This window comes from Hemitrygon akajei, chromosome 13 (genome assembly GCF_048418815.1).
Source record: "Hemitrygon akajei chromosome 13, sHemAka1.3, whole genome shotgun sequence".
In the NCBI taxonomy this organism is placed as follows: Eukaryota; Metazoa; Chordata; class Chondrichthyes; order Myliobatiformes; family Dasyatidae; genus Hemitrygon; species Hemitrygon akajei.
In genome coordinates, this window is record NC_133136.1 from 107,511,128 (window position 1) to 107,526,174 (window position 15,047).

General features: G+C 37.3%; 1 protein-coding gene across 2 annotated transcripts in view; it reads left to right on the forward strand.

The window, feature by feature from the left end:
* cds1 (CDP-diacylglycerol synthase (phosphatidate cytidylyltransferase) 1) overlaps window positions 1-15,047 on the forward strand; it is a 124,401-nt gene that overhangs the window by 96,944 nt on the left and 12,410 nt on the right. For both annotated transcript variants that reach the window (XM_073065238.1, XM_073065237.1), the window contains 6 exons: window positions 280-338; window positions 7,871-7,953; window positions 8,313-8,400; window positions 12,808-12,876; window positions 13,895-14,047; window positions 14,626-14,745. In XM_073065238.1, coding sequence (XP_072921339.1) covers window positions 280-338; window positions 7,871-7,953; window positions 8,313-8,400; window positions 12,808-12,876; window positions 13,895-14,047; window positions 14,626-14,745 — 572 coding nt within the window. The remainder of the gene's footprint in view (window positions 1-279; window positions 339-7,870; window positions 7,954-8,312; window positions 8,401-12,807; window positions 12,877-13,894; window positions 14,048-14,625; window positions 14,746-15,047) is intronic.

The following is a 15,047-nucleotide window of genomic DNA, read 5'->3' on the forward strand; positions in this document are numbered from 1 at the left end:
GATTCGCACTTTTGCTCACATTTCTTTGTATGATGGATTAAAGTTGGGTCACATTACTAGAACAATTATGTTTATAAATATCTTAAATTTTGAAAGTGTTCAGTTATTCAGCTGTCTTTTCATTCTATGACATTCAGTTACAATAATGACTAACGAAGTTGTGGAATTTTGCAAGCACTCAGGAAGATTGCGAGAGCCCGAACATTAGATTGATTTCACCATAACTCGTTTGCAATTTGTGTTAAGAAGTCTAATACACTCCCTGCTATCACTTTTCAGGCTTCTGCATGTTTGTACTGAGTTTAGTGAAGAAACATTACCGACTGCAGTTTTACATGGTGTGTATCCAAATTTACTTTGTAGTTATTAATTTAAGTGAAAGGATGTTCCATATGACTGCCAACTTTGCAAACATTTCTTGCAGTAAATAGTGGACCAAATTTAGATTTTAGTTGATGTGGTGGCAAATTAGTTAAGTAGTGGGATTACCAATTCTGAAAACTTAACTTAAAGGAGAGAGGTGTTTACATCTCTTTAATTCAATTGTGTAAATATCTGGATTTAAATGACTTGTGTCAGTAACAGTGCCAATAAAACTACTAGGAGGTCTGAAAAGCACATTTGGCTCACCAGTGCCTTTTAAACTAGGGATGTTGCCATCTTTACCTGGTCTGGCTCATACCACTTTGGGTCCATGACAATATAATTGATTTTTACTTCTCCATTGGGTGGGGGAGAAAGAAATAGAAATATATTAAGCTTGGCTACACTCAATAGTCTGCAAAAGCTGACATTGCCAATAGTGTTCATATCCTATATTTTAAAATATACCTGGCAGTGTTCCATGAAAGAAGAACTGCCTTCAGTTTAATTTTATCATATAGAGAAATTTTGTTATATCAAGCTAAGAATTACCTAGATCTCAACAGATGCAGGCGTACTCCTTGAGCATAGTGCTGGTTCTCACAGAAGTGAGCTACCCTACCACTTTCCCGTAATCAGTGATTGGACTTCTACACAGTATTAAGAGGAATAAGTGCTTGAATACTCGCACAACAATTTTGCATAACTGCATATGTTCCTTATTTTGTATCTAAATCCGTTGCAGACTAATATGACTGAAATCATTTCTGCTGCAGTATACCAGGAGAAATGCTGGGGAAACTCAGCAGACCAGGCAACATCTGTGGAAGGAATTTGTTTCAGTTTTAAGACCCTTTGTCAGAATTGAGAATGAGGATATAGTCATTAAATGTTAAGCTCTTTTGCTTGTGAATTTTCTTGCAAATGTTGTGAACTCTAAGTAATGTATTGTCTGGGTGTCTGAGATGTGCCCAGGAAGCCAGAATGTATAAATGTAAGAAGAAAGGAACAGAAAAATGGTAGGCAAAATTGGGCAATCCTGCTATAAAAAGAAGGCAATTTATCTAATTCTGGAAAGTTCAATATTATACTCTGCAACATACCCAAATGAAAGATGCTGTTCTTTGATTTATATTGGGCTTCATTGTAACATTTTAGGAACCCACAAAGCAGAGGTAAGAGAGGAACAGTGATTTTTTTAAAAAATAGCATTACTGTACTGAGTAGGTCCTTCCAACCTTCAAGCCATGTCACCGCAGCAACCCCTGACGAACCAGATTAACCCAAACAAGACAATTTACAATGACTAATTAACCTACCCGTTATGTCTTTGTACTGTGGTAGGAAACCAGAGGACGTACAAAGACACCTTACAGATCAGTGCCGGAATTGATCTCAAAACCCCAGAATGCCACGCACTGTAATAGTGTTGCACTAACCACTGTGCTACCTTGGTGGCCACAGAATTAAAGTGGTGGGGAGCTAGAAACTCATTTACTTTTCTATAGGACCATCAGCAATGTATGAAGACCCAAAGTCTTGGGCCTCCTTCCATCTTGTTATTCTATTACATGCTTTGTAATATGATAGGTTTTGTACTGTAATATGATTGGTTGGGAAGTTGCTGCATCTGGCACTAAAAATTTAAAAAATACTGTCACAATCTTTTAATTATATCATTATTTCCAATAGTTCAGATGTGTAAATCATGTTTGTAATATTTGGTTCTTCTGATTATAGTTTGCTTTCCAATTGGAAGTAATCCAACATTTTTTATTTTAATGTATTTGCACTTATTGATTAAAGTGTGCATAGAGAGGTTGTGTCAAGCAGAAATAAAGTAAATAGATCAGAAGATAAGATCAGAATGTCAGTGCAGAAAATATTTTCCCTTTTGCTTATTTTATTATATTTTAGAATCCGTCAGTGTAATGTATTTCTATGCAGAAAGTGTTCAGTCTTTCATGCTTGCTTATAAGCCTTTGTTACTCTTTCCTCAATTGTATAGAGGTGCAGACCCAGATTTTTCCATGTGTTTTAGGTGGGTACAGCACTGTTCTATGTCCCCCATTCACTCTGAAATTACAGCCTCAAAACAATGGAGATTATGAAAATGCTGGAAATCTTGTACAATACACACAAGAGGCTGGAGGAACCCAGCAGGTCAGGCAGCAGAGAAAGGTATTGAGCAGGCATGAGAATGGGGAAGAATATGAGGAGGACTGAGAGGACCAGCAAAATGGGGGAGAAGATAGATAGAAGAAAGAAGGGGATGGGAAATGAGGAAGGTTACTGGAAGTTAGAGACATTGATGTTCACACAATCAGGTTGGAGACTACCCAGATAGAATATGAGGTGTTGTTCCTCCAACCTGAGTTTGGTCTCATCATCATGGCAGTAAAGGTGTTGCCGTAGGAATGGGAAGCCAACTTGAAATGAGTGACCATCATGAGATCCTGGCTATTGTGGTGGACAGAGGAAGGTTTTGACGAAGCCCCCAGTCTGCTTTGGGCCTAACTGATGTACAGGAGGCTGCACCAGATATAATATGTTACACGAAAGACTTGCAGATGAAGTGCCACTGCCTCACTTAGAAGTATTGTTCAGGGCCCTGAATGATGGTGAAGGGACAGGTGTAGTACTGGTCACAGTTGCAGGGATAAGCGCCAGGAAGGAGATCACTGGAGAGAGACTAGTTGACAAGGGGATGGGAGAGAGAGCAATCCCTGCAAAAACCAAAGAGCAATGGTGGGGGGAGGGAAAGATATCCTATTGGATCCTACCACCACATGATCCAGCAGGTCATTCTCTGCAATTTCTGTTGTCTTCAACTCTCTCTGGTGTTCAGAATTGTATAAAACTTTAAAATGAAATTGCTGTTAATTAAAGCATAAATGTGTTCTAAACCCTTTAGGTAATTAAATATCAAACAAAATACAAAATTAAATATATAACTATTTGTATATCTATCTATGTGTATCCTTTCCCATGTCCCTAAAATCATCAATCAAATAAATGGGAATTCAGGTGCACTCAGCACAAGTGCTAATGATTTGTATTAAACTTCTGCTAACTGGAGAATCCAACTGTAGGGCTGAGCTGGGAAATCAACAATGGAATTTGGTCAGCAAATTTGGACCCAGTTTGCCTGGGAGTCTTAAAACTTAATGAATTTTTCATTGAGGGTTGCAAACACTTCTGTGCAGAATTGTCGTCGAGTCTTGGCTTGGTGGGGGTGGGGGGGAAATAAAAGCATTAGCAGGGAACATCCGAGCACATCAGTCACAATTTCCTTTACCAAACTTAAAATTTCTACACACTATCACTAAAATCCCCAACTTTCTGTTTTAGTGAAGAAACTCCTAATTCTACAAGACTTTTCATAGTACTGCACTTAACATTTTTATTTGTTGCACATATTCTACCTTATGCTTGCTCATTGTTGTCCAGCTGTTGCCATCTCTCAATTATTCACTTTTTTAAAAGATTTATGTACTCTGTCTTGTTTATTATATACCTAAGCTCTGTGTTTCAAAATAAAACTTTCTGTAGTGGTAAGCCCCACTATTTCTTCACTGAAAAGTTTATTTTTCAAAGTAGGTATCCTTAAATCACTCACTGAATTTTACAGTTGATTACAAACATTAATAAACATCACTAGCAGAAAAGGATAAGCTGATCTATTGACTGTATCCCCTTCATTCATATTGTGGCTACAGACTTCAGCAACTATATAATAATTTGACTAAAATAAGTTGCGGCACAGGGTGAAGGAGGGTTAGCAGCCAGTTCTTCTGGCTGTTAAGTATATCACTTGTACTTAACATACACAAATACTGTACGTTACTCTTTGTAATACAGTGATATGTGTCAGCTAAAAACCTATCCAGCTCCTTTTAATTGTTGTCTGCACTTGCAACATAAGCAGCAGGTAATGGCACCTGTAGCGTATGCGGAACAAAAACAAATCCGACATCAAGTTTAGTTTGTGCTTACAAGTAGCAGTATTACTTGTGATCCTTTGCTTGTTTTCCCTGATCTCTCTAAATTTAATGTCTCAGTCTAACACCTTCCCGTAAGGGTTTTCCTGTATCTTCATCATTTTGTGTAAAGTTTTTGCTTTGTTTTCCAAAGAGTTGGTGGACCCAGCTTTTTTAAGTTGTGAAGCTTAAACCTTAATTCAGATATTTTCACGGGTCCTCACCTAATCACCATGAATCTTTTCCTATGATTTTGTACCAAAACTAGATACTTCTTTATAAATGAAAGCTAAGAATGCTTCTGTACAAAGACTACTTTCCTTATTTTCGACCATCTACATAATGTATTGAGGTATTTTTATGGTATAGCGGACTTTAATTGAAAAGTCCTTTGTTTGCATGAAAGTTAAATTAATATTCACATTTTAAAGTGAATTTATAAGTTCAGAGAAAAATGCCATGAAATGCAGGTACCTCTTTCAAAGGCCAGCAGAGTTGCTTCTTAAGATAAAGGAAATGTAGGAAAAATAATTTAATGGAGTATTTCTTTTTTTTGTTGTCTTTTGTGTAGAAAAGTAACTTCATAGTCCTTTGTGGGCAGTAAGAATAATTAGCCTTAAGTAAAGATGTACATAAAAAAGTTATTCAAGAAAAGACAACTATATAAGGAATACTGAAAAATAGTAATGACATTAACCATAGAGCATATGAAAATATGAGAGCTATAGTCAAGAGGGAAATTTGGATTACCAAAAGGCAGGTTGAAAAGGATCTTGCTCATAATGCTAAGATTAACTCCCAGAGATTTTTTTCAATACTTAAGTTGTAAAAGAAAATTCGAAGAGGAAGTTAAGTGTATTAGGAATGCTGATGGAGTAATAAGTTATGCAGAGAAGAACATAGCAGATACTCTTAACTCAGATTTTGCTGAAGTATTCACCTGCGAAGATGTTAGCAATATGCCACTAAGTGTAGAGAAAAATAATGTTGTTTTCAGTGACTTAGATTTCTGAGAAAGTGAGGTCCACTTCAAATGAAAGTTAATTTCCAGGGCCAGACAACATGTACCCAATCATACTTAGAAAAGGTCTGTGATTGTTTATTGAAACCCCTAACATATTTTTCACAATTTAGTAAAGACGGGTGAAATCTCTTAGGACTGGAAATGGGCTAATATCCCAATATATAAGAAAGGTGACAGCTTTGACCCTGGTAACTATAGACCAGTAAGGTTAATGTGTATCGTAAGTAAAATACTGGAAACAATAATAAAGAATGAGTTGGAAAAGCAGATGATAAGAACAGGCATGTTAGCAGAAAGCCAGCTTAGGATCAGAAAGGGGAAATCATATTTTACTAATATACTGGAGTTCTATGAAGAAACAACTAAAATTTATGATAACTATAGAGCAGTTGATATAATTTACTCGGACTTTCAGAAGTTTTTTGATAAGGTACCCTACAAGAGGTTAATAATCAAATTACAGGAGGTAGAGGTTCAGGGTAAGGGGTGCAAATGGGTGCAGAATTGGCTCAAAAATGAATTATGGTGAGAGGATTATTATAACACCTAGATGTTAAACGTGGGGTTTCACAGGGATCAGTTTTGGGCTGCTGATTTGGATAAGTGCATAACAAACTATTAAAGTTTGCAGATGACACAAAATTAGGGAGACAGGCTAATAACATTCAGGAGCAGAATCAATACGGTGAGATCTAAGCAAAATCCAGATGTGGGGGGATAAATGGCAGGTGAAATTTGAGAAAACGTAAAGTATTACATACAGGAAGAAGAAATACCAGATAGAAATATACAATCAGGGTGAGGGGAGATTCTTGAGTTAGGAAGTGCACTGTAGGATCCAGCTTCTGGTAGGCTCATTAATGTCAACATCTAGACAATGCACAGAAGTGATTTGGAAGGATAATAGAATGTTGGGCTTCATAATGCACTCAGTGGAGTTCAAGTTTAGAGATGTTCTCCATAAGTTATATAATGCACTTGTGAGGTCACATCTTGAGTACTGTGTTCATTTTGGTCTCCGTATTTTGTGAGGAATGTGAATACACTGGATAGAGTTCAGAGAAGGGCAACTAGACTCTATGGGTCATGAGCTATGAAGAAAGCTTGAAAGAATTAAATCTTTTTTAGCCTAAATAGATGTAGAATGACAAGAGACATGATAGAAGTGTTCAAAATTGTTAGGAGTATAAGTAAGATGGATGCCAGCTGCTACATCAAAATTAATCCATCAACAAGGACACGGGTCATAGGTTGGAGACTGGTTAAAGGGAGATTTCAGACTAACATCAGGAAATATTTCTTCACACAGTAAGCTGTGGACTCGTGGGACAAACTACCTAGTCGTGTAGATGAAAGTCGTACTTTATAAACTTGATAGTTATTTTAAGACACTGTGTGAATAGGAATTTGATAAGCTTTATTGGGTCAAATGGCCTGTTCTTGTCAAAAGATTTTATAATGTTCTAAAAAGCCAAGAGATCCATGTTTGGTGTTTAAAGGGATTTTTGGAGATTGGAATTTAGGCAATTCATTCATCACAGAGCAAAGGTTGTTGGACAAGAGGCAGGATCCAGTGATTGGGGAATTCTTAAAGATGTTTTTGTAGCATGGGAGAAAGATAGAAGTAATATTAAGTTATTGTGCTCCAGAAAAAAAAATCAAATGTGCGACAGTGAAGGACCAGATGCTCATGTGGGTCAGTAAAAGGGTTGGAATGGAGATGTTATATACCTGTGGCTAGGAAATTAACAGCATAATTTTGGATGAACTGTCATTTGAAGATGATGTTGAATGAAGGACTATTATACAGAATTCTATGCAGGTGACAAAGGAATTTGAGGATTTCATCAACAAAATGATCATACTAGAAATAGAGGTTGATGGTTGATATGAAGATATAGAATCATAAATGTTGCTTGTGATTCAGCAATCTACAGATGAATCCATTTTTGGTACATCTGTAGACTGACTGGAGGAAATTAGGATCATGGGCAGAAATTAAACTTTGAGCATGACACACTTGTTCACTCCCCTTTCGCAACTTTTTTAATAGTTGCTTATATTAAATAGAAAGTGCAGGAAACAGTGTCAGAAGGCATATGTGGAAAGAGAAATACAATTAATATTTCAGACTGGTGACCTTTCAGGAAGTTCTTCCTGATGAAAGATTACATTTTCTGTATCCCTATTATTGCAAATTTCAGTAATGATCTCTCTTTTTTACATGCAAATCACTTTCCATATGAAAACTGAAGGGGTGCATCACTGGGTTTGCAAAGTTAAAATAAATAAACAAGAAAGTAAATAGTTTATCAGAGAAAGATAACTTCCTAAATTATGAACTGAAACATCACTAGATTATGTGGTAAATTTTGACCAGCATTTTGTTACCTTCCATGTGGATTGCATTAATTAGTCAACTGGGAAAAGGATTAATAAACTGTAATATGATTAAAGACACATTTTACAAAACAAGTAATTGTGGTTTGATTATACCTAACAGTTTGGCTGGACTCATGTAACACTACTAATCATTGTTACCCAGTCTCATCTGGTGATCCAAAATTTATTTGAAGGCATGATCTGGTAAGTTTTAAGTTTACTTGTTTTTCATTTCTGAATAAATTGTGCATTTTTAAAGGGATTATGGTATGTGTTTTCATTTCCTTTTTCTTTGCCTTTCCCCTCCTTTCTCTGCCCTCCCTCACACCTCATAATTCACTGAATTGACCTTAAGTCGTCTACTGTGTCATTTCCACATACATCATCAAACAGTTGATTGGTGTCATTTTAGCACTATAATCATGGTTATCTGGGAAATAGGCAATCCTCCCTTGTGCCCTAGAATTGTGCAACCATTTGTTTTTGTTGAATAAGTGCAAATTGTGAAGATTTTAAGTTGCTTTGCATTCAATGAATAAATCAATTTTTGTATTTGTTTTCAGGTTCATTGTACCAATTTCAATCGTAATTTGTAATGATATAATGGCATACCTATTTGGATTCTTCTTTGGAAGAACTCCATTAATTAAGGTAAGTTATCCATTGAAAAGCTATCCAATTTACTCTGATAATTTATGAATATGACTAATTGTATGCTGGACTAAAGTAAAAGCAAACATTATTTATGCAAACATGAGGAAATCTGCAGATGCTGGAAATTCAAGCAACACACACAAAATGCTGGTGGAATGCAGCAGGCCAGGCAGCATCTATAGGAAGAAGCACAGTCGATGTTTCGGGCCGAGACCCTTCGTCAGGACTAACCGAAAGGATAGATAGTAAGAGATTTGAAAGTAGGAAGGGGAGGGGGAAATGCGAAATGATAGGAGAAGACAGGAGGGGGAGGGGTGAAGCTAAGAGCTGGAAAGGGAAAGGATCATGGGATGGGAGGCCTAGGGAGAAAGAAAGGGGGAGGGGAGCACCAGAGGGAGATGGAGAACAGGCAAGGAGTGATTGTGAGGGGCAGAGAGAGAAAATAAAAAGAAAAAAAGGAGGGGGGAATAAATAAATAAGGGATGGGGTGAGGAGGGGCATATTGTTTAAATTGTTTGATAGAATGGGTTTGGCCAGATGGTAAAGAGGGTATGCCTAGAATTGGCTCTAAAGGAGCAGAGGAGTGCCAGTACATTTCCATTTTAGGATGGTATGTGATTTGGAGGGGAATCTGTAGGTAATAAGTTTCCTTTGTATCTAGCGTTCTTGTCATCAGTGGTAGAGACCGCCACTTTGTAAAGTGTTTATAGTAGGAGCATAGATGAGTAATTACCATGTGTTTTGTAAATGAAACACATTCCACCTTGGTATACTGGTGGTGTAGTGAGTGTTTCGGTGGCTGTTGGGTGTTAAGTACATGGGCTACCCAGGATGAGTTCAAGCTGCTTGTGTTGTTGGCAAGTTGAGTGCATTTGTTCACATTTGCAACTGATGCCTTGTAAATATTATAAATACTGCAACCCCACACCCCTCCCCATGTCCATCTGGTTGACTGAAGAATTGATTGCACTAAAATGTAACTTTTTTCAATATATTGGAAGTGTTAGTAGCATCCGATAGTACATAAAACCTGCTTACTGGGCACTAGCAAAATCCCAGTGGCGCCAGATTATCGGAGTTTTAAGTGGCATGTCCACTTGAATTTCTGTAAAATGTTAACCCAAGAATGGTGGTGATGGTAATGTTATTGAATGTCAAATGTAGTTACAGTATTCCTTGGGACTTTGATTGTGCCAGATTGGTCAGTAGATTTTCTAAACTATTGGATTTAGTCTGTTAACAATTTTATTTCACTTACGTGTTGTACAATAGTGTAATAACCTTTCCAGTGAATTTAAAGGTATCTTGAAATGAACAGACATTCTGACTGCAGACCTACCTATGTTTCTGACTTCTGGTGCTCCAGACTCCAACTTTGTCTCTTGTATCATTTTCCACTCACACTTTGGGTAGTCACATTCTGCATTAATGAGTGAGCCAGATTCCTGGGTTCTTGAATTTCTGAACACTTAGATTCCAGATTATCGGAATTTTACTCAATGAGAACTTTCCTTCTAGGAGATGGTTATTACCTAACACTTTGACACAAACGTTACTTGCCGCAGTCAACACAGTGAATAAATACGTGAATGGAAAATGGTCTTCCATGTGTTGGTTAACTCCGTCAGTGGTGGTTCTATCTTGCCTCTTAATCATAGAGTCATAGAAAACTACAGCATAGGGACAGGCCGATTGGCCCATCTAGTCCATGCTGAACAAATTAGACTCCCTGATCCCATCAACCTGCACCTGGACCATAGCTCTCCATACCCCTCCCATCCATGTACCTATCGAACCTCTCTTAAAATGTTGAAATTGAGCTTACATGTGCCAATTACACTGGTAGCTTGTTCGATACTCTCAAGACCTTCTGAGTGAAGAAGTTGCCCCTCATGTTCCCCTTAAATTTTTCACCATTCGCCCTTAACTCATGACCTCTAGTTGTAGTCTCACCCAATCTCAGTGGAAAAAGCATTCTTGCACTTACCCTATCTATACCCCTCAATTTTGTATACCTCTATCAAATCTCCATTCTATCTTCTACATTCTAAGGAATAAAATTCTAACCTATTCAAACTTTCCTTATAACTCAGGTCCTCCAGTCCCAGCAATATCCTTGTAAGTTGTTGCTGTGCTCTTTCAATCTTACTTGCATCTTTTGGATAAGGCAGTTGACCAAGACTGCACACAATACTCCAAATTAGGCCACACCAACATTTTATACAATTTCATCATAAGTTGAAGTTATGTTGAATTCCTGTACTCAATATATGATCAAAGAAGTCTAATGTGCCAGAAGCTTTCTTTATGACCCTATCTACCTGTGATGTTGCTATGGATTGGTATACCTAGATTCCTTTGTTCTACCACACTTAACAGTGCCCTACCGTTCACTGTGTAAGACCTACCCTGATTGGTTTCCAAAAGTGCAACACCTTACACTTGTCTGCATTGAATTCCCTCTGTCATTTTTCAACCCATTTTTCTAGCTGTCCAGAACCCACTGCAAGCTTTGATAGTCTTCCTCTCTGTCCAGTATACCTCCAATCTGGTATTATCCATAAATTTGCTGATCCACTTAACCACACTATCATCCAGATCATTGATATAGATGACAAACAACAACAGACCCAGTACTAATCCCTGCGGCATTCCACTAGTCACAGGCCTCCAGTCAGAGAGGCAATGATCTGCTACCACTCTCTGAGTTCTCCCGCAAGGCCATTGTTTAATCTGATGTACTACCTCATCTTGAACGCCAAGCAACTGAACTTTCTTGACTAACCTTACTTCTCAAACTTTCCTTGTCAAATACCTTGCTGAAGTCCATGTAGTCAACATCCACTGTCTTGCCTTCATCAACTATCCTGGTAGCTTTCTCAAGAAACGCTATAAGATTGGTTAGAAGTGACCTACCACCTGCAAAGCCATGCTGACTATCTCTAAATCAACCCTGTCTGTCCAAATACTCACATATATGGTCCCTCAGGATGCTTTCCAGTAACTTTCCCACTACTGATGTTGGGCTTATTGGCCTATAATTTCCTGGTTTATTTTTAGAGACTCTCTTAACAATGGAGCAACATTAGCTATCGTTCAATCCTCCCTTTCCTCATCAGTTGCTAAGGATGATTTAAATATCTCTGCTAGGACCCCTGCAATTTCTGCACTTGCCTCCCACAGGGTCTGAAGGAACACCTTGTCAGGCCTTAGGGATTTGTTCACCCTAATTTGCCTTAAGACAGAAAACATCTCCTCCTCTGTAATCTGTACAGGGTCCCTGACCTTGCTGCTGCATTTGCTCACATCTATAGACTCTTTGTCTGGCTCCCAAGTAAATACAGATGCAAAAGATCCATTTAAGATCAACCCATCTTTTATGGCTCCATGCTTAGATTACGATTCTGATCTTCCAGAGGATCAGTTTTGTCCCTTACAGTCCTTTTGCTCGTAATGTAGCGGTGTGCTACACGCAGCGCTGAAATAACGACACGGAGTCGGTGAACTGCAGTTACAAAAAGATTTTATTCGAACTTCGCGGCCTCGCTTTAAAGCCTTCCTGATCCTGCCCTCCCCGGGCGCGGATGCTGTAGGGGGCACATATTCACAGTCCTGTCCCGTGCACGGATGCTGTAGGGAGCACGTATTCACAGTCCCGCGCGGGCTTTTCTCCTTGCTGGTGAAGCAGACTTGGCGCCCTTTTGGGACTGGCCTTTATGCCGGCACGCTGGCTATTTTTGAGCCGGTTCGAGTGCGCTAGGAAGTGGGTCGCCATTGTAACATATTTGCAGAAGCAATATATTCTTCTTTACTTGTCTGTAAGAGCAGCATTATGCCACATCTTAGCCCTCCTGATTTCTTTCTTAAGTGTTGTCTTGAATTTCTTATACTCCTCGAGTACCTCATTTGTTCTTGCCTACCTATAACTGCTATGCATCTCCTATTTTTTCTAAACCTGTTATCCTTGCCTTTTGTTCTGCAGGTACATTAGGAGCTTATTTACACTCAAAATTTCATTTTTGAAGGCCTCCCACTTTCCAAGTACACCTTTGCCAGAGCTTTCTGTTAATTGATTGATATTGAATAAAACTGACATTTCTTTGAGTTGGAATTTGAAGGCTCTATTCACAACTGCAGATTCCTCGGGATGAGAGCAGATTGTACATTGATAGGCTGCGCAACTCAGTCATAGATAATTAAAGAATTGTGCACTATTGTAATTTAATTGATGCTTGATAGGGATTAGTAAACCAGAAGAAGAAGGAATAGTTAACAAGAATTGCTTGGGTAGTCTGAGCAGAAGTCAAATTGACATGTCCATAATGAAGCCATGTTGTAGTCATTATAAATGGAATAATGTTTGTAGCTGGTGGTCTAATATGTTGAATTTGTACTGCTCTACAGTTGTCTCCAAAGAAGACCTGGGAGGGTTTCATTGGTGGTTTCTTTGCAACAGTTGTGTTTGGATTTCTGGTAGGTTGAAGTTCCAACTTTCTATAAATACTTCATTATTGATTCATTAGGAAGATTATAGAATTGTATTTAAGAATCTACATGTCAATTTTTGGAAACATCTAATTCACTGAAAAGTGCTTTGTCATGAATAAAAGCCTAGGAATGGTATTCCAGGGCACCTACTGGCAGTTTTGCATAGCTATTTTAGCTGAGGCTTAGTCATCAAATGTCAGTCTAAGGTTTCCACTGAGCAGTGGTGTGGAACTGTGAACTGTTCAAAATCAGCAGATGAATCTGTTTATTCCTTGATATTATACAAATTGAATTATAACTCAAATATATATGAGCATAATACATCTGATCAATATCGTTCCTACCTCAGACTGAAGGAGTTTGTGACTATTCAGCCACCTTCAAAATTCAGCAATCTTCTTACTACCCAGTAAATGATTATTCTTCAGCTAGGCAAGCAAATCTCAAAGTTCAAAGTAAGTTTATTATCAAAGTATGTATATATCACCATATAACATCATGAATCTCAAGGTAGTATATGGTGACATATACATACCTTGATAATAAATTTACTTTGAAATTTGGTTTCTTTATTCAGTTTTCTTTTGTCTGTTTATTGCTTTGGACAAGTGATCTGGATGGTGTTTCTGCAAGTAGAAGATGATAATTGTTGATTTGACATGATTTATTGCTCACCAGTTTGCATTAGCATAGAAGCAAGGTCTTGTCTAATGTAATATTTTAATATTTTTCCTGAAAGAAATTACGGCTTTTTAGTTTTGGTGTGCTTATCATAATTGAAAATAGTTCATCACTATTGATTTTCTCTGCACCCAAGTACCTTTTTTTAAAAATATATATTTTAAGGGTTTTTCTACATCCACAACATTATTTTGGAGATAATTTGATTTCACAAATTGAATCTGTGTCTTTTCAAATTTGAATATAGAGAGTTTTGCAAGGCAGTTTTATGCACATTTTAAAGGGTTTGTCATTTTTAACTTGCCAATTTTTTTTTTTCTAGTTTGCCTATGCATTGTCAAACTACAATTATTTTGTATGCCCAGTGGATTACAGCAGTGAAACCAATAGCTTCATTATTGACTGTGAGCCTTCACAACTGTTCCACCTGCAGGAATACACACTTCCATCTTTACTGCAATCAGTCTTTGGATGGGTATGTTATAATGTTTAAAAATAACACAGCATTCTACCCCATGCAACAAATTAAATGTATTTGGTGCTTTTCATAAAAATGTCAGACTGCTTTGTGATGAGGTATAAATATTAGTAGTTTTAAACAGAGACCTTCAACTTGAGGTGAGCAAAACAGAATCTAAATGCAAAATATGGTGTGAACAGTTGGCTGCAGATTATGTAGATAAAGAGCTGATCAGTACTAAGCAAGTAGTCAGGATTAGACTGCCCCAAATTTATAGTGGTCAAGCATTTAGAAATTTGATGGAATGAAGCTCAGAAGCATGAAATATGTAGTAGAGGCAGAAACTGAATTGGATAATTTTGTTCTATTGAATAAGAAGAAATTTAGATTTAATCAATATTTGATATTGAAAAGCCTACTAAATTTAATTTGAAATTTAATGATGAAGTTAATGTTTTTTTGTAATGGCATATTTTGAGTAAAATATTTAAATAATCTAGTACAATCAACCTGAATCTTACTGCTTGGTTTGTTTAAAATGTTTGACTGACAATTTCACGTTTTATTTTTCTAACTGTTCTTATTCCACACAGAAAACAGTGCAGTTATTCCCATTCCAGATACACAGCATTGCCCTTTCCACCTTTGCATCATTAATTGGGCCTTTTGGAGGCTTTTTTGCCAGTGGATTTAAAAGAGCTTTCAAGATTAAAGTAAGTATCAGAATTATGTTGGTAATTTACGTGTAGCTCAGGAATGATGCATATTTTACAACAAATAATTTGAGGAACACAAGTGAAGTATCAACTACTATTATTCATGCATATAGGCCATTACTGAACACTGCTTTGAAGATTACAGTAGCTTATTTAGAGAAGCTATTTGTAGGTCTGGGAGGTATGATATCTCATTCTATCAGTTTTTCATAAAGCCCAGAGCTGTGTAGATATTGTGTGGTTGTCAGTAGTAAACTTTTCCTGATTGTCTTTATTTCCTTTTTTTATTTTGTGATTGG